This window comes from Panthera tigris, chromosome C1 (assembly GCF_018350195.1).
Source record: "Panthera tigris isolate Pti1 chromosome C1, P.tigris_Pti1_mat1.1, whole genome shotgun sequence".
In the NCBI taxonomy this organism is placed as follows: domain Eukaryota; kingdom Metazoa; phylum Chordata; class Mammalia; order Carnivora; family Felidae; genus Panthera; species Panthera tigris.
In genome coordinates this window covers 200,643,722-200,667,667 of record NC_056667.1, presented here as the reverse complement: position 1 = coordinate 200,667,667, position 23,946 = coordinate 200,643,722, and the positions used below count along the sequence as shown (strand labels likewise).

The following is a 23,946-nucleotide window of genomic DNA, read 5'->3' as shown; positions in this document are numbered from 1 at the left end:
CACTTCCTACCTCTGCATTTTGGTTTGGTTTCCTCTACCTTGTCTAAGATCACAAAACATATTTTGCCCCAGTGCTTCCTGGTGATGGACGCAGTAGATCGATAAAGGTTCAACCTTAGCAATACCGGGTCTGGCGCGGACGAATGGTCTCTCTCTGAATGAGAGTGGTAACGTGACCTTTTCTGCATCATGGACCCTTCACAAAAGCACACGAGAGCTAGGAACTCTCTTACTCACAAAGCTGTATGTGTACACGTGATTTTCACACTGATGGGGGGAGATGCACCACAGGTTCAAGTTTAGAACTCATGTCTTAGAAACCACTAGTCCAAACCCTCTCACAAACAAGGAAACTGAGGCCCAGAGAGGCTGAGTCACTTGGACTAGACCAAGAGGAGTCGTGTTTTTTCCCCCACACCCTGAATGCCCTTTTTGATTCTCTTTATTTTTTGTTAGAGGCTCAGTAGGACTCCACCCTCCGGGCCAACAGCTCTGAGGGCCTGGTCCCCAGGGCCTGAGCCTAGGCTTGTTGTACTTAAGTCTCTGTGGTTTCCCCAACCAGCCAGCCGGGAACACTGAGTGCTTCTGTGAGAGGGAGCATATGTGAGTAACCAAGCCCTCCCTCTGCCCCTCCCATCCCAAGGGAATCACAAGCCCAGTCCTGGTTCCTTTCGGCTCAAAACACTTAGTAACTTTATTTGCCTTTGGCTGGCTTCTCCGGAGGGGTGGGGTAGGGGCTGGCAGCAGCCTGGGCATCAGGCGCCCTCTGGTGGACCTCACAGGCAAGGACCAGAATCACGGCCAAACCCAAAGGACTGCGCTCTGGAGGCCACAGTCAATACGGTCTAGGGGAGGGTTGCAGTGTTCCTCAGGCTTGCACCCCCGACCCGGCTTCAGGAGACGGGGCATGTTGGGAGGAGGCCCTGAACCTCTGGCTCTCATACTCGCCCGTGTTGGATGCCCGCATGTTCTGCCGAGCCTTCATCTGCTTCAAACGGTCCTTGTCCACTTCCCGCTTGGTGAGGATGAAGAGGAGGACACCACAGGGGAAGCCGATGGCCCTAGGGGTGGGGAGATGTGCATGGGGTTTGGGGAGGGGCCAGGCCTGAGCCAGTGGAGCTGGGGGAATCTCATTCCAGCTTCATCGATGACACGCACACTGCAATACCTCTTGTGTCTATGCAGCCTCTGCACCGGCTGCTGGAGGGTCCCAAGCAAATCAGAGCCTGCTGCTGCACTGCTTAAGACTCTGTAACAGCGCTCCGTCACTTTCTGGCCAAATCCAAACTCCTAGGCACAGCACCAAAAGCCCAGTGTGGTTGGGTCTCTGTCCACCTTTCCATTCCTCTCCCCTCTAGCTTGACACTCCTCAACACGAGTCCCGCAATCCTGCCATACTGACTCTGCAAGGTTCTCCAGACAGCCCATCCTCTTTCCTTCTCCAAGTGTTGGCAAAGTTTCCCTCTACCTTAACTGCCCCACATCCCCTCCCAGGCTCCCCCTCTTAATCTCAGTAACCACTACTTGGGAGGCACTTTGGTGTGGGGGAAAGGGCATGGAGTCACAAGACCTGGTGAGAATCCCACCTCTGAGCCTCAGTTCCCTCCTGTGAAACGAGACGTAATTTTTGTAATGCTTTTTGTTTTTTGTACTTAGGGGATGTACTATTTATCTCAGAAAAGCTAAAACGTTACACTGTAAAGTACCGGCACACCTGAGGTGTGGAAAAAAAATATGTTAATTTCCCTCTCCTTTCTTTTTAATATTGACCAACAACACATATTAAGGCCAGAGTCAGATCCAAATAATGATGTATTGAACACCTTGTAGATGCTACTTATACACCTAATGTAATCTCACACGATCTCAATGAAAGATCTCAACTGGGTTTCACCCCAAGCTCCCAAAAAAGAGAATGAGGCCAGGGGCCCAAATTCACATCAGATTAGCTCAGCTTACTACACAGAAAGCCCACTGTCTCTCCAATTCCACATACTTTCCCAACTCCCCTGCCCCATTCCTCTGAGATTCCGGTCCTCACACCAAGCAATTCTGTCCCCACAACCTTGGATTCAACTCACCACCTGAAACTTAAGAGAAGTTTCTGGGTCCCGCCCTCCCCTGTGCCACTCCCCATTGGTGGGCAAAGAGTTAACTGAAACTCACCAGGCTAGTCCCACAGCTTTCATGGGGTTCTTGCCCCTCTTTCTGGGAATGTATTCCAGCTCAGGGGATAGGGGCTCAGGCTCCTCCTTGCACTCTGGGGAGCTGTGGCTTTGCAGCGCCCGGGTCCTGTTCTGGGACGCCTTGTTAGCTGTGGCTCCTGAGAGGATCCCTGTGGATGGAAGAAAGGTCAGTAAGAGAGTATGAGAAGAAAGCCCGCGGGAGGAAGGGGAGTGACTGCAGTCTGGAGTAACAAGTGCCAGGGAGAATCCAAAGGGAAATGGGAAAATTGCCATCGAGGTGGCACCTTTGGAAGCCACTTCCACGTCACTGCGGGCTCATCACCCTGGTGCCAGGAGAACGAGCTTCGTTGTTCTTCATCTGCTCAGACGACAGGATGTGAAGGACTGCAGTGGGACTCACATAAGACGTATGAAGGAAATCCGAGAAAAAGGTTTTCAAACTGCAGAATGTTAGCACTGGGAGCTTAAAGGTAGTCTACTCCATCCCCTCATTTTATAGAAGAGGAAACCGAAGCCCCGAAAGATGAACTGCTTCGCCCAAGGTCAAACTGCTAATTATCCGGGGCTAGAACCCAAGCCTCCTGAATTCCAGGGCTCTTTCCTCTGCACTGCGGTGAGTGTGAAACACCTGGAGCGCGGGAGTCTAAAAGGCTTCCTCGGAGCTCCCTCTCGCAGCATGACCCTAGAGGTGTCGTGTAACTTGAAGGCAGGGGGATGGACTGGGTGACCTCTAGAGAGCATCTTTTAGCCCCCAGACTCTTTATGATCCTGCAGAGGGGTGCGGGCAGGAACCGACAGCCATGACCTCCTGCTATCGTTGGTCGGGATGTATAAAAAGGGGGACCCCCTGCAGTCCTGCCCTCCCCGGGGTCCCTCTCCTTACCCCGGAGGACGCGGGCATTTCTCGCCCCCCGGCCCTTCAGCGCCGTAGCAGCTACCACCGCCGCCATGTTCAGATCCCACCCCCCTTCACCGCGCTCCCCGCCGGGAATTGTAGTTTGCGTAAGGGGCCTCCCCCGCTCCTTCCGTCCTGCCTACAGACCAGAAACTACAACTCCCAGAAGCCCACGAGGGGACCCAGGAGAACTACTCTTCCCAGGAGACCCCGGAGGCGCGCACGCTCGCTTGTTTCCCTCCTGTTGGAGGCGGAGCCAGGCCGGGCGGAGTTTGGATTCTCCCTGCCACGCCCCGTCCCCGTCTCCCAACTCTGCCCTGTGATTGGTGAGTCAGCCAGTCAGCCCCCTTCGCTATTGGCCGAACGGCCGCCGCTCTTCCTGCCGGAGAGTCGCTTACGCCTACTTCCTCCCGGGAGGAGGGGCTCGAGTTCCGCGTCGTCGCGCAGAGCTGACTCTGGGAGGCGTTTGGGCCCAAAGAAGTGGATCGGCCGCTTGCGCCGCATGGAGTCCGAATCCGAGAGCGGGGCCGCTGCTGACACCCCTCCACTGGAGACCCTAAGCTTCCATGGTGATGAGGAGATTATCGAGGTGGTAGAACTGGATCCTGGTCCGCCGGACCCAGGTGAGAACTGCCGCTCCTCAGGCCGTGGGACAGGAGGCGCTCACCCCTGGCCTCTGACCCCTGCTTCCCCCCTCTCCCTTCCCCTCCCCACCGGTCATTCCTACCGACCTCCTTCGCCCTTCCCCCCTGCCCTACCCCCACACTTAGTTCTCAGGCCTGGCAGGGGTGGGGGTTCCCCTGACGCCTCCTCTGGCCCTTCCCCTCACACACCCCCTTCCCATCATCCCCTCGGTCCTCCCTTCTTACACTGTCTCTGGCCAACCCCAGGTCCTCAGACCTCTCCTGTCTTCCGTCCCAGATGCCCCCTCCTCCCTGCCGCTTCTCGCCCCCGCTTCACCCTGGCTGCCTGACCTCAGCCGACCCTCTTGCTGCACGCCAGCGTCAGGCCTCCCCACACCTCTCCCCTGCCCTCTTTCGTACTGCCTGCCGAGCCCCATCTTTTAACCCTCTCCCCGAAGCAGATGATCTGGCCCAAGAGATGGAAGATGTGGACTTTGAAGAAGAGGAAGAAGAGGAAGAGGGCAATGAGGAGGGCTGGGTTCTGGAACCCCAGGAAGGGGTGGTCGGCAGCATGGAGGGCCCAGATGATAGCGAAGTCACCTTTGCATTGCACTCAGGTAGGTCTCTGAGGAGTTCCGTCAGAAACTCAGTGCAGGTGGGCATTGGAACATCAGACACCTGCTGTGTACGGAGCATTAGAAGGGACGTGGAGATGGGGAAACAGACGGGCCTGGAGCTCACACTGTGATGGAGTGGGACAGAGCGTGGCTCCTGAGCCAGCCGAGACACCTGGGTTCCCATCCTCCTGTGGCTGCTTACTGACTTACGATCTTTATTAATCTCTCTGGGTCTTAGTTTCTTTTCAGAAAATTACCCTGTTGTAAATTAGGGATGATAGTACCTTTTTGAGCGCATTTTATATAATCTTTTCCAATATTAGCTCTTAATAAGGTAAGTCACACGGTGCTGTCCCACTCTGTGCTCAGCCTGGTGGCAGCCCGTGCAGAGAACTGGAAGCCTTGCACGTGTACACTCCTCTTGTCTATGCACGAGTCTGGGGTAGTGAAGGGGTCAGGCCTGGGGAGGGACTTGGGGCTTGGCAAGCTTTTGGAGGGATTTCTCCAACAACCTGATGTTTGAAACTTCGAAGCACTTGGATGCGCCCTTCATTTCCAGGAGGAAATACATGCTGCTTTGGGTGGAACGGGGTGGGCTTCCTGAAGGTTCTGAAGGACAGAACCTTAGCGGGGAGCCCTGTCCATTTACGGAATATCTCTTGGGACAGCATCTGTGTTTTGCGTGAGCCTGGACCCCAAGACCAACACCTTGGCGGTGACAGGGGGTGAAGATGACAAAGCTTTCGTGTGGAGGCTCAGTGATGGGGAGCTTCTCTTTGAGTGTGCAGGTGAGGGGCGCGCGTGAGGTCGTGTTCCTGTAGCGGTCTTAGGGGGCTAGCCTGCAGTGGTTGTGCACCCAGTAGCTATTTAGTGAGTCCCACTTTGTGCCAGCTCTGTGCTGGGCCTGAGGCTCTCAAAGCAGAGTAACTTTGTCTGTCTTGGGCACTGGGGAGGGAGCCACTGTTGGTCAGAGGAGGGTGGGAAAGGTCTGGGAGGAGGTAGCACTGGTGTGGGAATATTTATTTCTTTATCTGTTTTATTTAAGAACTTTTTTATATATTTATTTTAAGAGAGAGACAGAGACAGTGTGCACAGCAGAGGGACAGAGAGATTGGGAGAGAGAGAATCCTGAGCAGGCTCTGTGCTGCCTGCGCAGAGTCAGACACGGGGCTCGAACCCACAAAACTGTGAGATCATGACCTGAGCTGAAACCAAGAATCAGACGCTCAACCGACTGAGCCACCCAGGCGCCCTGGTGTGAGAATAGTTAGGCAGAGAGGAGGAGTGGGTATTTTGGGCAGAGGTGTGGAGTGGACAGTGTGGGCAGGACATAGGCCGGGCTAGGCATGGTTGAGTAGGAAGCCAGCATTCGCCCCTGAGGAGATCTGGGGGTATCGACTCCTGGAGTGGCAGTGAGTTTGATCACCCGTTATGGTGGGGTGGTGAGACTCACTCTTCTTTTCTACCGAGCTGGTCCTTTCTGGGGGCGAGACACCTGGGAACCCTGATGTTTTCCTCTCTTTCTGCCTACTTTCCCTTGCAGGCCATAAAGACTCGGTTACTTGTGCTGGTTTCAGCCACGACTCTACCCTAGTGGCCACAGGGGACATGAGTGGCCTCTTGAAAGTGTGGCAGGTGGACACCAAGGAGGAGGTCTGGTCCTTTGAAGCAGGAGATCTGGAGGTGAGATCATCAGAGTGGTGTTCAGCTACGTGGGGCCTCGGGTAGAGAGTGAGAACTTGGGGATCCGGTCTGGCCTTTACCAGACCAAGCCAGCTATAAGCCAGTGCGCTCCCAGGGTGCCTTGAGCAAGGGCGTCTGTGTCTGTTCCCTGTGCCGTCCGTGCTGACCTTGGAAGCAGGGGCAGCTTGGGTGGAGCTTATAGGACAGGCTCCTGGGTGGGATGGGGCGACAGGGTGATTTCCTCTCTGTCCAGTGGATGGAATGGCACCCTCGGGCACCTGTCCTACTGGCGGGCACGGCTGATGGCAACGCCTGGATGTGGAAGGTCCCAAACGGTGACTGCAAGACCTTCCAAGGTCCCAACTGCCCAGCTACCTGTGGCCGAGTCCTCCCTGATGGTGAGTCTTGGGTGCGGAGAGGTGGGATCCAGGTTTACTCACCTTCCTGGGCTCCCTCCCAAGCCGTGGCCTGCAGACTCCAAGGCCTGCTGTCTGGAGCAGGGACCCAGGCCCCAGAGCAGGACCGCTTCCCTTTTCCTACCCCGAACTCGGTTTTCTCCACTAGTCCCTGGGGCAGCGTCTGTTCCCTTACTTTCTCATCTCCCCGCCCCCGCCTTTGCTGGGTGTGCCTGAGGGTGCTTTCTCTCTCCGTCTGTGCCTGTGGCCCTCCAGGGAAGAGAGCTGTGGTCGGCTATGAGGATGGCACCATCAGGATCTGGGACCTGAAGCAGGGAAGCCCAATCCATGTATTAAAAGGTATCCAAGGGGCGCCTGGGTGGCTCAGTCGGTTAAGCGTCCAGCTTTGTCTCAGGTCACGATCTCACGGTCTGTGAGCTCGAGCTGCACGTCGGGCTCTATGCAGACAGCTCAGAGCCTGGAGCCTGCTTCGGATTCTGTGTCTCCCTCTCTCTCTGCCCCTCCTTCCACTTGCGCTGTCTCTGTCGCTCTCAAAAATGAATAAATATTAAAATAAATAAGTAAATAAAAGCATCCGAGGCAGGGGAAGGGTTAACTGGGCCTCTGTGGAGAAGGCCTGGGGCAGGACTCAGGGGCCGGGAGGAAGCCTGACTTAGCCGTCTGCTCCATCCTAGGGACTGAGGGTCACCAGGGCCCTCTGACCTGTGTCGCCACCAACCAGGACGGCAGCCTGATCCTAACTGGCTCTGTGGACTGCCAGGCCAAGCTGGTCAGTGCCACCACCGGCAAGGTGAGCGCGACCTGGAGCCTGGCTGTTAGGCTCTGCTTTCTGTGTCTTCCTCTTCCTCTCTGATTATTCTCTCGCCCCCTTTCCCGTTGCCTTTCCGCCTTCCAGTCAGCCTTCCTCCGATCCTCTGATTCTCTCCCGTGGTTTACAGGTAGTGGGTGTTTTCAGACCTGAAACCGTGGCCTCCCAGCCCAGCGTGGGAGAAGGGGAGGAGAGCGAGTCCAATTCCGTGGAGTCCTTGGGCTTCTGCAGCGTGTGAGTGAGAGAAAGGCCTCGGCCTGGAGCCAAAGGCAGCTGGGGAGAAGGGGGCTTGGCGAGAGGTGCCTGGGCCGGGGAACCGGGAGGAGTGAAGAGTGCGCGAGTCCAGGTCCCTCTGCGAGCCTTCGTGGTTCTCTTCTCTGCCCAGGATGCCTCTTGCAGCTGTTGGCTACCTGGACGGGACCTTGGCCATCTATGACTTGTCTACACAGACTCTCAGGCACCAGTGTCAGCACCAGGTACAGGCTGCCCGCAGCTATGGCTGTGGCTCTCTCCTCCCCTCCTCCCTCCGTGAGGCGGGTGGGGGCACACGCCTGTCAGCTGTCCCGCCCCTGACTTCCGCTGTGTCTCTGTCGTACCCTGGCGTAGTCGGGCATCGTGCAACTGCTGTGGGAGGCAGGCACCGCCGTGGTTTACACTTGCAGCCTGGACGGCATCGTGCGCCTCTGGGACGCTCGGACCGGCCGCTTGCTTACTGACTACCGGGGCCACACGGCCGAGATCCTGGACTTTGCCCTCAGCAAGTAAGTGAATTGGGCAAGGGCTAGAGTCTCCTTGTGTACTCGGAAGGTGGGAATAGCACACGGGGGGCCATAGGGTCCTTGGGGTGCGGGAGGGGATTCCTGAGGGAAGCTGGGAGCCAAGGCCTGGTGGTGGCTTGTGAGGCAGAAGTGCTGGGCAGCCTGAGGGAGTTGTCACTTCGGGTTGACAGTGACGTACCCGGGGCCTCACGTCTCGGTTCAGGGGCTGAGGGGCGGGGATCGTCTCCCTCGCTGCTGCGGCTCTTTTCTGATCCCCTTACTGATGGCTGATCCAAGTGTGTTCAGTCAGTGTGGGCCCAGCAACCCGGCGCCAGGCACTACTGATCTGGAATTGAGGATGCGCTGGAGGAGACCAGCCGAGGGCCTCTGGGTAGCGGGCTTGGGGCCGGGCCCCAGGTCATTCCGTCCCATCGACCTGTGCTTTCTGTCTACAGAGATGCCTCTCTGGTGGTGACTACGTCAGGAGACCACAAAGCAAAAGTATTTTGCGTCCAGAGACCTGACCGCTAATGGCTGCAGCCTCTGCTCTGTGTCTGGTGTTGAGGGGTGAAGGGAGAACCCCACCAGCAGAGGTGGTAGGGTACGAGGGAAGAGGGGGGGGGGCCTCGGACTACTTTCCAACCCCTTCAAACTGATTTGCCCCCCTGTCCCCTCTCTTAAGAGACCCACCCCTTGGCCCCCCCTACCCTCGCCCAGACCTGCGGACCCTTCAGAGGGGGGTCAGGCCTCTTTCTCTTTCACTTTCATTTGCTGGTGTGAGCCACGGGGGTGTGTGTTTGGACGTGGGGAGTAGGTCTCTGAGGTCCCCGTTCTTTCCCTTCCCAAGTCTCGGGGGGTGGAAAGGAGGAAGAGATATTAGTTACAGATTTTAAAAATGTAAATAAAATATACTTCCCAGAGATGGCGTGTGTGTGTGGATTTTGTGGCGCCTGGAAATGAGGAACCAGTCGGGGGCCTGTCAGGGTGAGATTCGCTGCACAATCTGCTAGATTTCGAGGTATCTCAGCCCAGCCTCTCAGGCGGTGGCACGTCCTCCCCTCCGGGTGACTCGGTTGCAGTCTCCCTCGATGCACGTATGTCTTCAGTTTTTCTGCTGCTGTCCCACCTGCCTCCTTTTCTGAGATGTGGAATGAGATAACCATAAACCGGGTGGAAGGAGCTTTATTCCATCAGGGTGGGGTCAGATCCAGAGGCGTGGGGACAGAGAGGAGATGAGAAGAGATAGGTGCGGTGGCCGAGATGGACGGCTGCTTCTCGTAGGAGCGAGCAGAGGCCCTTCCCCTAGTTCAAGTCAAGGTCCACGCTGCTTTGGCTGCTGGTGTGGTAGGCAGTGCCGGGGCCGGGGCTGCCCTGGGAGGCTCTGCCCCGCAGCACCCGAAGCCACCTCTGGGCGGCCGCCCTCCAGGGGGCCGTGTAGCGCTGGTCACCCAGCCCCATGGCCACAGGCACGGCCGCCGCACTGGCGCTGCCCAGCGAGATGAGGGACAACAGAGTTCCGGGCCCCAGTGGCGGGCGCTGCTCATAGGCCAGGACCGAGAGGAGCAGGGTGGCCACGTAGGGCCCCCAGCACAGCCCGAAGAGCAGCGTGGCCCCGGCCTGCGCCCTCGCCTGCCTCCAGGTAAGGGCCCGGGCCAGGGCTGAGGGCGCGCCGCGGCACACTGCCCGCTCCAGGCGGCGGATGTCCTGCAGCTGGCGGTGGGCGGTGGCCAACACGCGGGCGCAGAGAAGGGCGGCAGCCCCCACGGCAGGCAGCAGGAGCCCGTAGACTTCGAGGTAGAGGTAGGGGGCTGGGAAGACAGCCTGGGAGCTGCAGTTGGCGCCGGGGGCCCAGTGGTTCCAGCCCAGAGCAGGCAGGCTGGCAAAGAGCAGGGGGCCAGCCCAGGTGAGGAGCAGGGCCAGCCGCGTGCTCCCACGGGGCCGCAGGGGCCGCAGCACCGCCATGTAGCGTTCGCCGTGCACCAGCAGGAGGTTGGCGAGCAGGGAGAGGAAGGAGAAGTTGGGCGCCAAGTAGAGGAAGAGGCACGACCAGTAGCCCCGGCGGCTCTGGCTCCAGAGGCCGGGCAGCGCGGGCAGCGCCAGCCCGGTGAGCAGCCCGGCCAGCAGCAGGCTCAGGAAGAAGCAGCCAGAGGGTGGGCTGCGCAGGTGCCGGTCCCTGGCGATGCCCAAGGCCAGGAGCAGGTTAGCAGCGACGATGAGGCTTGCCAGGGCCAGGGAGAGCCCCAGGGCCCCCACGGGGATGGGGCTGGGCACCTCCCTGGTGCTGTTGGGTGTCATCTTGGGCCTGGGGACGGGGGAGGCCTGGAGCAGCCGCCAGCATGCCTGGATGGAAGACGGCAGCCAAAATTAGGGGGCGCTGCACATGCAACCAGAGGTTGCACACCCACAGACTGCGGGCCTTATCTTGTTTGCTGATACACATTTTTTTTTTTTCCATCAGTGGCTGATTAAAAAGTTACATAAAAATTCTTACTTCTGGCTTCTCTTCAAAAGTCCTGTCCAGCAACAAGTATGTCCTGCAGGGTAGCACCAGCTGGAGCTGACCAGCTCCCCATCCTGCCGTGTTGGCCATGGCTACTTTCTGTCTGACCCCCTCGGGGCAGCTGTGTCTATGCCTCCGGTTAGACTGAAAAGCCAACCCACCCAGCCCCAGAGCCCCGAAGCATCTCTGGATCCACAAGGCAAGACCTCTAAATCAGCCAACAGGGAGGTCTGGCTGGCGTGTAGTGGTCTTCTGGCCGGCCAACAGTTGAGAGCCCCTTTCAGGCTGGGCTGGGGCCAGTGCTAGGGGTGGGTGCTAAGATAAAGGAGAGGGGTCCCCGTCCCTAGATGCTCACAGCCTGGTTGGCACCAGAGTATTAGGAGAGGGTGGGTTGCTGAGGGTTGCGGGGCGGGGGCAGGAGTGAGGCAGAGGCGGAGGCAAAGGCAGGGCTCGCTGAACGCTGGAGTTAGTGACAGGCCAGGGCCACGGGTGGCAGCAGCAAGCGGGGTGCTCTGTCCCTTGCATCGCCTGCCCTGCCCCTCGGCCATCTTTGTAGCTGGTTACAGCTCAATGAGCGGCCTCCGGGTAGGACTTCCAGCCCATAAACTTGACTCATCTGCACCACACTAGCAACAGGGCCCTTCCTGGAACTGGAGGAGGAGAGGAGGGAGAGTGAAGATGCCAGCAGCAAGGAGGACACCCCGCCACGCCTTGGGGAGCTGAAGCTGAGCCCAGAGGAGGGGCAGGGGGAGCCGCGGGGCAGGGCCTGGCCGTTCTGTGACTCTGATCTGTCCCTCTCCTTCCCTTTCTTGGCTCTGTGTTCTCGGCCCCCCTCCGACACCCCGCCTGCTGGGGCCATATCGTGGGGAGGAAGAAGGGTCCTGGCCCCGGGGGAGCTCCTGCTGCTGTCAACCGGGGAGCAGCTGCTGTTGCTAGGATTAAGTCAACACGGAAAGGATTCCCAGCTGCCCCCACCCCCAGGTCATAGGAACCGAGGGCACCACCACCACCTTGAGCTCAGGAGATGCTGCCTTACTCCTCTTCCCAGTCCCCCTAGGCCTGCCAAGCCCCACCAGGCTGCTGCCCCTTTCCCCTCCCTTCAGCCTGTTTCCTCTTCCTCAACCTCCCCCACCCCTACCCCCTTTCTCTACCCAGGACATCCTTCCCTCTCTAGCAGGCCCTTTGGTTTCTGTTCCCTTTGTCCCCACGCCACCAACTCTATGAAACTCCACAAGACCTCAGGGTCCGGTCCTTCCAAGCTGGACTCTGGAGCTCCAGCTCCCAAGGACTCCCCTGGCGTGAGTCCCCACCCCTCCTCCACCAGTGCAGCGAGAAAGGCAGGGACAGCCCCAGGGCCACCTTCCCAGCAGAGTGCTGGCCCCGTGACTTGCACCCCCTGGAGGCTCTGGTGGCTTTGGCCAAGTGCAATGGCCTCTGAGGATCGGGGGCTGAGGTGTCCAGAAGAGGCTGGGTGCTGGGTAGGGGCAGGGGGAGGGGAGGGGAGCAGCTACTCACATGGCTGTTGGGGACAGGTGTTGCTGGCCCGGTCTGGGCTTTCCTCAGAGTGTCAGGGAGCTGCTGCAGGCAGGCCCGCAGGGCTTCTGTCGCTGTCTGGTGTCCCGGCCGGTGAGGGCATGGTGCCTCCACAACCCGGGTACAGCAGGGCCCCCGGCTCTCTGCTGCCCAGGCTCTGCCCCTGCCTGGGTTCTGGAGGGATGGAGCCGGGGCTGGTGGGGCTCAGCCCGGCCCCGCCCCTGGGGGTGGGACCCGGCACACCCAGAGCTGCTGACTGCGAGGCCTTCCCCTCTGAGTCCAGTGCCCTCTCCCTGTCCTGTGCCAGCATGCCCCCTCTCCAGCCGCCAGCCATCTTCTACCTCAGGTCACCCAACTTGGAGCCATCATCCGCTAGCCTGGCTAATCTGAGAAATGCATCCCAGTTAATGAATAAAAATGGCTTTGTCCATCCCCCACTTCCTGTCCCAGCTAATACATTTACATTTTTATTTTATTTTTTAGACGTGTATTTGTGGAGAAAGAACGTGAGTGGGGGAGGGGCAGAGAGGGAGGGAGACACAGAAGCCGAAGCAGGCTCCAGGCTCTGAGCTGTCAGCACAGAGCCCAACGCGGGGTTCGAACTCACGAACTGTGAGATCATGACCTGAACTGGAGCTGGACACTTAACCAACCGAGCCACCCAGGAGCCCCAATACATTTACATTTTTAACCCCCTGGAGTGGCCATCCGGCTGACAGCACTTCCAGCTCCATGTCTGATGGTGGCAGTGGCAAGGGTGTTTGGAACTTTGCTCTCATCCGATCCCTTTCAGCTTATAAAAGCCAGCCTTGCCTTCTAGAACCTGGGGTCAGTCTACACTTTTCTTAACTACTTTGAGTCAAGTTCTGGGCTATGAGGTAAAAATGGCTCTGGGGGTGTGACCTACCCTGGGGCCTCAATTTTCCCATCTGTAAAATGGGAACAAAGTAAAACCACCTCTCTGGGCTGCTGTGAGGAATATCACAGAGCAACATGTGTGGCTGCATATATTACAGTGCCTGACACTTAATGTGGGGTGGGGGTGGGGGTCTCAACAAATGATTCATTTCCTTCCACTTCCACGATGATTAAGAGGCATGAGCTAGTGTTGGCATCAGAAAGCCTGGGTTTGAATCCCAGAATCCTGGCTGGGATCCTTTTTTTTTTTTTTTCCTTAATTTGTGTGAGCTTGGGCAAAGTACTAAAGCTCTTTTGTCTTAGTTTCCTCATCTGTAGAATATATTGTGCTCACCTATTGTGAGACTAACGGAGATAATGTGTGATGAGGACGAAGCGCTAGGCACACGAGCACACAATGAAAAGCAGCTGCTATTAACATCTTAGGATTTCTGCCCTTCTCTGCATGTCCCTTCCTCCAGCCACCTGTATCCTCTAAGAAAGAACTCTGTAGAGAAAGGCAGAAAGACAGCTCGCAAAAAGCAAGAGGGGAAGGGTGCTTTTGCTCCAGAGAGACACTGGGGAAACCAGGTACAGGAGAGGAAGGGCAAGTTCAAGGCTAGGAAGACAAGAGGCATGATGCTCCAATTTTCACTTGTATCAGGTGAGGTCTTGGGGTGCTGGAGAGAGGCCAGTTACACCCCCTTGAGGCCTGAAGTGGGAGGGAGCAGGATGAAACTGCGAGAAAGCTGGAGATGAGCCATGAGGACAAAGACTTCCCTGCTCAAGAGCACAGGTAGACTGAGCCAGGGGACTTCTGTGCCCTCGGTGGGGGTGGTGGTGGGGTAGACCTGGGCTGAAGGCTGGGGGCCGAGGGGTCTAGCTCTGCCAATCCTGCACAGCGGTTGGGGCGACCTGGGGAGCAGAACTTCTGTTGGGACAAAAAGTGGGAGGAGGAAAGCATCCAGCCTCAAACCCATCCTCAAGGGAGCTGGCTGCCAGAGACTGGCTTACAGCAGCTGGCCCTCAGACCCACGCTATCTGGTCGCGCAGAAGTCAGAGGCTCTGGGAGAGTTCAGCCTGGGGCCTGGGCAGCAGTGGGTGTGGGGCCCCTCAAATACTGGATTGCCAGGAATAAACAGACGTCTTTCTGTTCCCAGCCATGGCCTCCTCCCTACGAGATCCAGGATGTCTGTGTTTCTTCTCTGCTGCTTTGTCTAAACATTGTGTGTGGGATGACGTATGAAGGGGACATCTTAGGCCATGGGAGCTGGGAAGCCTGGGTTCTGTCCCCTCAGCCCTCTCTCTTCCTTACTGGACCATCCAGTCCTTCTCTGCTTCCCCGTCAATCTCTGGCCCGGACTCATCTCCAGCCTCCCCTAGGCCCACAGGAGGGCTCTGGTACAGGTGGTTTCCAGATGCTTCATTCCAGCTGCAGGCTGGAGAGCCCTCTTCGTGGTCCTCATTCTTTTCCTCAGGTAGAGCCTAGGTCAAGGGGCCAAATTCCACCAGGGAATCCTCCTGGGCCTCCTCCGTTCACTCTAACCCTTGGGATATTTGAAGCTCTTTGCTGACCCTCGGTGCCTGGGACTGGGTGGATGCGGTATGCGAGGGCTGGGGGTACTCACTAACTGGATGAATGGAAGTGACAGGGCACTGGGGTTTCCTGGACCCTGGCTGGCCTCCAGAAGCCACTGTCAAAACTCCACTCCCTGTAGATAAAGAGCAGACGAGCCCTTGGGAGCCACCGGGCATAATCCTGGCCAGGATCTTGGCCTCAGAAAACCCTAAGTCAGGTCTACGGGCAGAAGAAACCCTGGTCCTTCCTGTTAGGGTTAAACCAGATTCTCCATGGCTCCCTAAAAGCCACAGACACTGGTGATTTTAGGTGATCTCCAGAAGGGGGTAGCATTGCTTGAACTCAAAACAGCCCCCAGAGCAGACCCAGGCTTGGGTCTTTAGCCTCACTGTTGAGACGGTCTTAACTTCCAATGAGACCAAAGGGAACTGAAATGGCAACTAAGTGCCAGTTCCCTGTAAGAGGGCTGCTGCTGCAGTCAATAGGTGTTCCGCCCACCAGAAACAGGTGACAAGGGCCCAGTCCCACCAGGGCCAGCACTCCGCAGGGCCCACATTTGTTGGGATGGGCACTTAGCTACGTCCTGAGCTAAGAGTCCTGATTCAGTGAAGTCCAGATGACTGAATGACACGTAGCTTTCAGATTTCTTGACTGTGACCACAGTTAAGAGGACGTTTTTCATGTATACAACTAAAACACAACCCAAAGTCAGTACTTACCCTTAAGAAATGTCGTGCACTCCGATCCATGCCATCCCATTAAAAACGCTGGTGATGAAGTTACACACATGAGAGGCACACACAGAAACACACAAGGCACACATATACACACGTGTGCATGTGCATGAGAATGGCCGGGACTGTGTCTATGACCTCGTCCTGGTGGTGACACCGTGCTACAGTCCTACGAGATGTTGCCACTAGGGGGAGCTGGGTGAAGTGTATACAGGATTTCTGTATTGCTTCTTGTAACTGCGTATGAACCTACAATGATCTCAAACCCGTCTAGGAAATAAAAAAGTCAGGAGTTCACAATTCATTAATGGGTCTCAAACCAGTTTGGAACGTACCGCACTAGGTGGAGACAAGTTAGAAGGGAAAGCAAAAAGCTAGAAACCATTTGGCTGGCCCTCAGATCATTTCAGGTACTCAGAAAATTCTCCTGATAATTCTTTACCAAGCAAGCTTTCTGAACTGATTTTATTTTGGGGATCAGCATACTTTGCTAGGCTCTCTACTGTTAGGTGAGCATCTCCCAAAGTGAATTTTGTGGAGGGCCCGTCTTTTGGGTTGTTGTGTGAGAAGAGAAACGGTGGCCAGTTGGTCTGCATTAGGTCCACACCTTGATGCCCATCAGTGTCCTGCAGAAGAACACAGGCCATGGAACACATTCTGGGAATGCTGTGCATTACTCATGATAAGAGTAAGCCAGAAACACTTTAATGTAACTGTCCCTGGCCCAGTAGCTTCTTGGCCACAGCCAGACAGACTTAGTAACAAAGCTTACAGGAAACAGGTTCAAGTTTATTCAGAAACACCAACCAAGAGCTCACTAGCCAGCCATTCTCTCTCTCCTCTAAGGCGGGCCGAGGCACTCCTGAAAGTAAGGTTTTCCAGATTGGGTTTGTAGGCTCAAGGGTAGTGCCACGTGTACCCTCCTCTCTCTTTTGGACTCAGTCTAGAAACCCAGCAAATTCTCACATAAGATAGAAAGATTTTCTTTATTAATGACCCCAACCGTATTTCTTTAGATACAGGAGTTTTGAACTCAAATACTTAGGAGAAAACAAGTTAAGATTGCATTATCCTGCAACTCATTACCAGTAACATATTGCAAAGCGAAACAGCTTGGAAAACAGGGGGGAAGGCAAGGAGAGTGAGGGAGGGAAGATAAAGAAAAGGAATTAAGTTGATCAAGTGGAATTCTTTTTTTTTTCTTTTTTTAATTCTTGAGAACTATGAAGTCCTTGCAAGCACAGCTCGTTTCTGCAGATTATTTTCCAAACGTGTACAAAATGGAACCAAAACGGAGAATCCCTTAAGAACCTGAAGAGGTGCAACGGTAAAAGCTACGATTATCCAGTAGCAAGTGTTCCAGCCTTCAGTTGCCAGCCGCCTCCTCTTCCCGTTCCCAAGAGTTAGCGGGATGAAAACGTCTTCCCCCTTCAAAAGCAGAGAAAAGTGTGAGGGTTTCTGGGTCCCCTTTCCTGCCACCCCACACTCCTGGACTAGGGATGACATCCCAGAGAGAGGACGTAGGACCTCTAGGCCCGGAACAAGACCCAGCTCAGAGAGTTTCGTCAGCTCCTCGTGCTGAATACTCTGGGGTCCCGGGTAGCACCTGCGCCAAGACCACAAGGGCATTAAACGTACCAAGTGAGATGGGAGGATCCCTTGCCCACAATTTCTGGACGGCCTAGACCAACCTGAATCTCAGACTGGGCTCAACCCTCTTCTTGGTCGAGAGCTCAGGCTCCTCCTGCACAGCTTGTACCTTTTCGGGCTTGCGGACAGCAGTCCCTTACATTTTTCACCATGGGAGCAAGATGCTCAAACTTTCCAAGTACAGGCACTTTGTGTTGCCATGTGGGGCCATACGCCAGGGTTACAGAACACTCGCCTGACGTTAGGCTCCTGAGTCCTGGTGCTCTGTTCTGTCCCACTTGGTATTTCTCTGAAGGGCCAGCTTTGGGAACAGGCTGGTTCCCAAAGACAGAAATTATTTGGTAAAGCAGCCTGGAAGCTGGGGTTGAGAACGATGGAAAACTGGGGCAAAGATATGGGGGCTAAAATTTCCTGCCTTGAACATCTTACCCCAAAACGAAACCATACTTTATCAGCCCCCGTCTCCCCCCGCCGTGCAAAGCTCATGAGTGTTCGATTCTGGCAGAGAGCACCGTGGGGCATGGACACGTACAGTTGGCTTCTGAGCCAGGCCTGCCATCCTGTTCCATGCAAACCCTCCTTCTCTGCTGTGTGTGAGGGTCCTGGCTTCTTCTACTCATCCTTAGTAACACAATCCGGTTTTCAGCCTGGATGCGGTCGTTAGCCTCCCCCTCCCCTTTCTGAGGCCCGTCTCTGCTAGACAGAGATCACAGGACAGAAAAAGGCAAAGCTGCTCTTCGTGTCTCCCAGGAAGGAGACTCACAGATAACTTGGAGCTGCTCCTGCCCCAGCCCAAGACAGGTGCACTTGCTCTGTGGCAACCGCAAGGCCACCTGCCAGTGGGGCCAGAGGGGAGGGGAGGGGAGAAGCCCTGTGGGGAGACACTGGGCGGTGGCTGCTTTGGTGGGCTCTTCTGACCAGATAAGACGTTACTGGGCCGAAGATGGCCCAGGCAGCCCCATGACTGACTAGTTACAGAGCCCAGCCTCCCCTCCGCTGTGCCTAGCTGCCGGTTGAGTCTCTCCACTGGCCCTGAAAACGGCACAGAATCAGCTGCCTCACACTTGAGGTCACCAAAGTGGTGCCTGGTGAGAAGAGTAGTCCCATGGAAAGGGGGGGGGGGGGGAGGTGGAACGGGCAGGGGAACTTGTAAACCCCAGGAGGGAGGCAGGGTTCTGGAGGGGCAGCAAGAGTATGTGTGTTCCAGGACACATACCCTCCTCACTGGATTTGTTTTGCCCATTTTAGGCCCTGCCGTGAAGCTGCAGGGTAGAAGGCATAATGCTGCCATTTTGTAACCAGAGCATTTGGACGCCTCTCTGGAAGCAGAGGATCCAGCTATAGGTTGAACACCCCTCCTTAGGCTCTGGGCAGGAGGTGCAGAGCTACTACAGAAGAGAGGCCTTTGGTACCAATTTCATGAGACGGGCAGCCCCTAAGCCTTTGCCTAAAGAAGTCAGGAGTGACTTCAACTGCCTGTATTGGAGACTGGAAATCTTCTGCTCAGGTACCAAGAGTCAGGCACCTCTCTCATCCTGTCAAGTGGCAGCAGAAACTAGTCTGGCAGGAGAGGCCTCACATGTCAGGGGAGGGGACCTGGGGTCCTATGCACACCACACCTGCCAAAGGTCACCCCCAAGAGAACCAGGTGGCGGCAAATGCACTGGCTGTGAGGGGTACGCGGAAGCTTCGTTCGCCTCCAGACTTGCGTTGAACGGGCACAAAGGTTGGCAGATGAGCACCTGTTACCTTATCTTGAGAACAGGATCACCTAAGCTTCAGCAGAAGGGGAACTAAGACCTGGCATTTTGCCCAGAGACCTCAATCTCTAGCTAGGCTCTAGGGCACACTGACTCTCCTGCACGCAGGGCCAACACTGGAGCGCCAGTCCACATTTCCATCTCAGAGACAACTTCGTCTTCATGCAAAATTCCTGCTGAGAAGCAGACCAGGGGATCAAAACACTGAGTGGGCGGCTCCAGACCTATTCACTCAACTCAACGTCCTTAAGCAAATCTCTCCATTTCTCCAGGCAGACCTTGACAGGACAAGACTGCCCAAGGAGAACACAGCTATCTCAGTAATAAGGTCCCTCTGTGCGTCCCCGAGCTGCCATTCTCCTGGCTCACAAAGATGTGGAAACAAGGGAACGCAGCCCAGCCCCGTCAGAAGTGAAAACCTGTCCACTGCATCTTTAGTCAGTCAGGTGGCTACAGGCCCCCATCCTGCCTGCTTCACATGTAGCTGCTGCCCAGACACCTGGAGCACCAGGTCTCCAACACCATTTCCCTCTCGGTGAGATTAGGAGAGGATGGCGGTCCTGCTGGGAGGCTGCCCTACTCACGTGATTGTTTTCATTTCTTTTTTCTCGGCATCTGGGCGTGCACGGTTCAGCACCTTGAGGAAGTCAGATGTTTTTGCCCGCATACGTGTGTGAATATAGGCCTGGAAACAAACACAATGGATACTGAAGCAGTCGTGTTCTACAAAGACAGCTTTGCTTTCAGTAGAAGTTATCAGGAAGGTTTGGGGACATATGCCTTACGAGCGACATAAGGTCATGCAGGGAAGCAGGAGGGCAACCCTTCCTGGAGACAGAGATTCATCTCTTTACTATGGGGAAGAGATGGAAGAAAGGCCATGATATCTTAAAGTCTCTAGAACCATCAGGGTTCATAGCAACAGGCTGGACTCCAGGAATGACTTTTTTTTTTTTTAAGTAAACTCTACACCCAGCATGGTGCTCGAACTCACGACCTCAAGATCAAGAGTCACGTATTCTGCCGACTGAGCCAGCCAGGTGTGCCCCACACAGAAATGATTTTTTTATGTTATTAACTCTGGTGGAGAGAACGACCCGGTGCATAGGAGCCAAGGTGCCGTGGTCCCTTCTCACCTTAGAGCACTTGATGTGGTAGTGCAGATAGTCCCGGAACGTGTGGATCAGGTTGATGGTGTTGTCTCGAGCATTGGCATTGGTGTGGCGAGGGAACAGCACTGTGGGTGGGGGCACAAACAAGGCATCCGGGTGTAACAGCAAGGCCAATGAGATAGAAGGTCAGAGCCTACAGCTGGCTCCAGCCTCTCCCTGCCTAGTGCAATGCACTTGTATCCTCCTCCTTCAGACGAGGAACGGATAAATACCACAACCAGGACTGGTACCAGTGAGTGCAAATGCCGGAAGTCAAGAAAAATGGAGGAGGTCAATGGTAGAAAACTAGGGCTCCCCAGAAAAGGGCTTGGTCCCAGGCATCACTCCAGGTCTGGATCCTATCCTGTGGCTGTGCATTCTGGAATCTGTCCCCATCTGTCTCCACCTGCTGGCTCCTGCCTCTGCAGCACGGCAGCCTCTTTAGGTGATACTACAGGCAATCTGGGGGGTACTTTAGAGAAAACATTTCACCTTAAGCGATCATGACTAGCAAACAAAGCCTTCCTGTTCTACGTCCCCGGGTGCTGCGGCACAGTGAGCCCAAAGGAACTCGTTTCCAGAGAAGATTCTGTGGTCCTGTGGTGAAAACTAGACACGAAGCCCTAAGGGCCTCAACCCTCTCGATGGGCACGGCAGAAGTTGTTTCGGCTAGGAGATGAGGAAAGCCCCTCCCTCGGCACTATAAGCTGAAGCCTCGCCCTCTGCACCCCTCCCTTTGGCTTCCCAGAATCCTCTCCACCTCTTCCACCTACTCTACTCCGTGGTCTTGGGAGCAATAAAATCCTCCAAGTATGAGGTTTTGGTAGAATGCAAAGGAATGCCTCATAAGAAAGGGTAGGCCCTCTGTGTCAATTTACCTTGAAAAGAAACAAATAGCAAAACAAGAGGTAGTAACACTACAGGCCACAGAATCTAAGATGCCAACAATTTTAAGTCTACCCTCAGTTTATACACCATAAAGAGAAAGGCTGCCAACTAAACTGTGTGGCATGCATGAACTCCAAGCTGCATCCCAACCTCAAAGACAGTAACATGAAAAAAAGCGGAGCTCAGTTTTAATGAAATATGGTACATGAGTGGGCTCATCACCAATAAACGGGTACACCTTCAGTACAGAGGGGACTTGAACTTCATAAAAGGCAACATTTTAGTGGCATCAGGCGCAGTGAATGAGCTGTTATTCCGCACTATCAGCTACAATAATGAGCCGGCTCACTGGTCTAGAGCGACTGTAAGAAGGGAAGACTTAAATTTCTTCAGTGGAGTAAGTGAATCATGGCTGGAGTTCTGGCTTAGAAATGCCAAACGACTGAGAACTCCCAGTCGGCTACTCAGCAATGCTTGCGTGGTCCCAACTCACAACACTTGACACCAACAGGAAGAAAAGAAAATGATTACGGTACACCTTCCTGCAGCCACAGCAATGGCCAAGAACGACGTGGTACGCCTGCTTTCGCCCCTTTTACATTTTAACAAAGGTCCGTCTGGGTTTTGGCATCCTGCAGTGTGAATGCATCAAAGGCTCCCAACCTCAGCAGTCCCACCCTGCTTACCGAAGGTAATATAGCCAATGTTGTCACCCACGGCAGCGTCGGTATCTTTCAGCTCCAGAGGTGGTTCCCTGTGGCTAAAGAGGACCTGTGGGGCTGTGTGGCTGGCTCTGCGTCCTTCTTTGAACTCCTGCAGGGAAGAAGCACAAAGCAACCAGAAGAGAATCTGATGTAAGATGAGTGGCGACTCATGCGATGAGGTTGGCCCCGTGGGGTGTGACTGGCAGATAGCTAAAAATAAACACCTAATATGAAATATTACAAGTGCTGGCTGCTATCGATGCGATTTGGACTCAAAAAGGAGAGATCGCAGAGTATTTAACAAGTCGGATCTTCAAAATGTGATGAGAGCATTCTTAATCCCTTTTCCTTTCTCTTGTTTTGGAACCACATATGCGATAAAAGTGTATCTGAGACTAAACAGACAACGAACTGCAAAGCATGAGAGAACCAGATTACATTTTAGGATTAAGGACTAATGCATATTAGTTTCTTTAGATTTAATGTGAAGAGCTTATATTTTTCAGGAAATCTTTAAAATTTCAGGGTGCATGGAACCTAGGCTCTAGCTTGGTTAAGACCCAACATGAAATCTTAACTCCTTTCATCTCTGTGTGAAAGCCTCTTATGGGCTGACCCATTTCTCACCCCTCCTTACCCCATCTCCACTTCTTCCAGTTTCATGACTATCATGCTTTCTCAGGGCTCTGGGCCTTTGCACAAGTCCTATTTCATGGAGGCATCTTAGACTGTTACTATTTAGAATCCAGAAATCAGCACTTCAGATTAAATGTAAGCCCTTTTTGGGGGCAGAAGACAATGGAGTTAAAGCAGCTGAGTTGTTTTAGGGTATACTGACAGGAGGAGGCTGTGCGACATGAGAAATGAAAGCCTGATTGTTAATTCTGGTCTTGAATGGCTATGGACTCGCCCACCACCACTGTGCATAAGGACTTATTCCCCTTAACAAAATGTACCCATCCTCATCAAACGACAGGAAAATGACTGAGGATGTAAAAACCAGGCCATTCCCCCTATGTTCTAATCTCCATAATCTCCAAACCTCAAGCTTCTCTGACACACACATTCCCGTGTACACAGGAAAACGACACAAGGCATTCCTGTCTCAACCCAGATGTGTAAGAACAGAACCAGATTTTCCAGCCATGCCAGTAAAACAGGGTGATCCAAATCCAGAGTGATAACAGAAGAATGGAACCAAGGGCTATGTAAATCCACAGTTCTAGGAGTACTGAAAGCATGTTTATACAGCTGTTTGGTCTGCAACACTCTCCTACCGCTGCTCAGATATGGTCTCTTCTCACACGCCATCTCTAACACACATGGGGAGCTGGCTGCTATCTTGTTGGGAGGTCCCATGTCTTCTCTCTAAGCCTCGACTCTCACACTTTACTAGTCACTAATGCGTCTGGCTTCCCTAAGGGGCTGTAAGCTCTACAAGCCAGGGATCTTTATTACTCTGTACCCATTTCTCTTCCTTCAAAGAGGCTGGACAGCACATGGCTTGCTGAGTGAAAAAGCAAGCACTTCTACTCTAGCTGACTTAGTGCTGTCACACTGGAAAGGAAGAGATGGGGACTAATACAGGAAGCCCGCAGCAAATTAATGGCAAAAGAAGGGTAACACCTGAGGAGTTTTAATGCCCAGTCTGGGATCTCGCCTGTTCCACCACCCTGCCTCCTGAGCTGGCACTGCTTGGCTTCTAAAGGTTGGTGGAAAATAAACTAACATAGCCAGATTAGGTTACTCTCTTGTAAATTTTGTTCCTCAAAGGAAAAATATTTGGAGAGGTAGGGAAGGAGTCAAGATCATTCAAATGGTAATTCCTAAAGCAAAGCTTCTGAGGTTACCCTTCTCTAGAAAACACTTTTCATTCTGCAAAGGGTTTGGGAGGTTTTCTAACTTCTACTATTTTTACTCTTTAGCTCCAGGGGAAAAAATAGAACAGGTAATAGCTGCTGGCATTTTCTTGTGTTCAGTAAGCTTCTTGAAGGCTCCAATTCACTGGTACCTGTGGCATTCATAACCCAATGGGGCGTGTGTAAACCTGCGGTGACTTATTAGCATTTCATCAGTTCTGTATAGGTAAAGCAATACATTCAAGATTTGGGTGAGGATACTCCCATGTGGGGAACTACCCTTTGGCCAACTTTGTGTCTTTGTTGCTCCTCTGTGCTCTCTCTTAAATAATACCTAAGAAACAATCAACCGACCCACCCAGTTCTCCTTTTTCTTTTCTAAATGCTTATTTATTTTGAGAGAGAGAGAAAGAGACAGGCAGAGAGGGAAGGAGAAAATTCCAAGCAGGCTCCAGGCTGTCAGTGCAGAGCCTGACCACCATGAGATCATGACCTGAGCCGCAATCAAGAGTCAGATGCTTAACTGACTGAATCACTTTCCTTTTTCATTAGGGTCTTTGTTAAGTGCACGTCAGCAATGATGCCTCTTTTTTTCCCCCTCCAACTAGGATGTCTTTTGAATATCACAGTATCATCTCTCTCTTCCATCAAAGCATGATTTATCATAGCAAGTTCAGAGTAAATCCAAATATATACAGAAATTGA

At 54.2% G+C, this 23,946-nt stretch overlaps 4 protein-coding genes across 6 annotated transcripts in view; 1 reads left to right on the top strand and 3 right to left on the bottom strand.

Moving 5' to 3' along the window:
* Positions 1-669: 669 nt before the first annotated feature.
* PNKD (PNKD metallo-beta-lactamase domain containing) lies at positions 670-3,170 on the bottom strand. Its single transcript, XM_042995320.1, has 3 exons — positions 3,070-3,170; positions 2,167-2,335; positions 670-1,061 (listed from the first exon to the last, which is right to left on the bottom strand). Exons 1-3 carry the CDS (start codon positions 3,134-3,136, stop codon positions 869-871), a joined length of 429 nt encoding a protein of 142 aa, XP_042851254.1. The 5' UTR covers positions 3,137-3,170; the 3' UTR covers positions 670-868.
* A 321-nt stretch (positions 3,171-3,491) lies between these two features.
* LOC102954561 (angio associated migratory cell protein) lies at positions 3,492-8,906 on the top strand. 2 transcript variants are annotated; one of them, XM_042995314.1, is made up of 11 exons: positions 3,492-3,704; positions 4,163-4,321; positions 4,990-5,109; positions 5,865-6,004; positions 6,258-6,402; positions 6,676-6,759; positions 7,095-7,210; positions 7,359-7,462; positions 7,614-7,704; positions 7,835-7,989; positions 8,442-8,906. In XM_042995314.1, the coding sequence occupies exons 1-11, from the start codon at positions 3,584-3,586 to the stop codon at positions 8,515-8,517; spliced, it is 1,311 nt and encodes a 436-aa protein (XP_042851248.1). In that variant the 5' UTR covers positions 3,492-3,583; the 3' UTR covers positions 8,518-8,906. The 2 variants fall into 2 exon arrangements, with proteins under 2 accessions (XP_042851248.1, XP_007086273.2); XM_007086211.2 differs by having other exon boundaries at positions 3,494-3,704; positions 4,166-4,321.
* A 121-nt stretch (positions 8,907-9,027) lies between these two features.
* GPBAR1 (G protein-coupled bile acid receptor 1) lies at positions 9,028-12,462 on the bottom strand. The gene is made up of 2 exons (XM_042995317.1): positions 12,002-12,462; positions 9,028-10,326 (listed from the first exon to the last, which is right to left on the bottom strand). The coding sequence occupies exon 2, from the start codon at positions 10,279-10,281 to the stop codon at positions 9,289-9,291; it is 993 nt and encodes a 330-aa protein (XP_042851251.1). The 5' UTR covers positions 10,282-10,326; positions 12,002-12,462; the 3' UTR covers positions 9,028-9,288.
* Positions 12,463-16,196: 3,734 nt separating this feature from the next.
* The window catches only part of ARPC2 (actin related protein 2/3 complex subunit 2), a 29,036-nt gene continuing 21,286 nt past the window's right edge, over positions 16,197-23,946 (bottom strand). For both annotated transcript variants that reach the window (XM_042995312.1, XM_042995313.1), the window contains 4 exons: positions 21,365-21,491; positions 19,776-19,876; positions 19,224-19,324; positions 16,197-16,657 (listed from right to left, as the gene is read on the bottom strand). In XM_042995312.1, coding sequence (XP_042851246.1) covers positions 16,633-16,657; positions 19,224-19,324; positions 19,776-19,876; positions 21,365-21,491 — 354 coding nt within the window. In that variant the 3' untranslated portion in view covers positions 16,197-16,632. The remainder of the gene's footprint in view (positions 16,658-19,223; positions 19,325-19,775; positions 19,877-21,364; positions 21,492-23,946) is intronic.

Excerpts from the sequence above, each read along its gene's own strand:
- LOC102954561 (XM_042995314.1), top strand. The coding sequence starts at position 3,584 with ATGGAGTCCGAATCCGAGAGCGGGGCCGCTGCTGACACCCCTCCACTG. Across the intron at positions 6,403-6,675 it reads TGGCCGAGTCCTCCCTGATG|GGAAGAGAGCTGTGGTCGGC; the intron begins GTGAGTCTTGGG and ends GTGGCCCTCCAG. Across the intron at positions 7,211-7,358 it reads TCAGTGCCACCACCGGCAAG|GTAGTGGGTGTTTTCAGACC; the intron begins GTGAGCGCGACC and ends CGTGGTTTACAG.
- PNKD (XM_042995320.1), bottom strand. The coding sequence starts at position 3,136 with ATGGCGGCGGTGGTAGCTGCTACGGCGCTGAAGGGCCGGGGGGCGAGA. Across the intron at positions 2,336-3,069 it reads AAATGCCCGCGTCCTCCGGG|GGATCCTCTCAGGAGCCACA; the intron begins GTAAGGAGAGGG and ends TTCCATCCACAG. Across the intron at positions 1,062-2,166 it reads AAAGCTGTGGGACTAGCCTG|GGCCATCGGCTTCCCCTGTG; the intron begins GTGAGTTTCAGT and ends CCCCACCCCTAG.
- GPBAR1 (XM_042995317.1), bottom strand. The coding sequence starts at position 10,281 with ATGACACCCAACAGCACCAGGGAGGTGCCCAGCCCCATCCCCGTGGGG.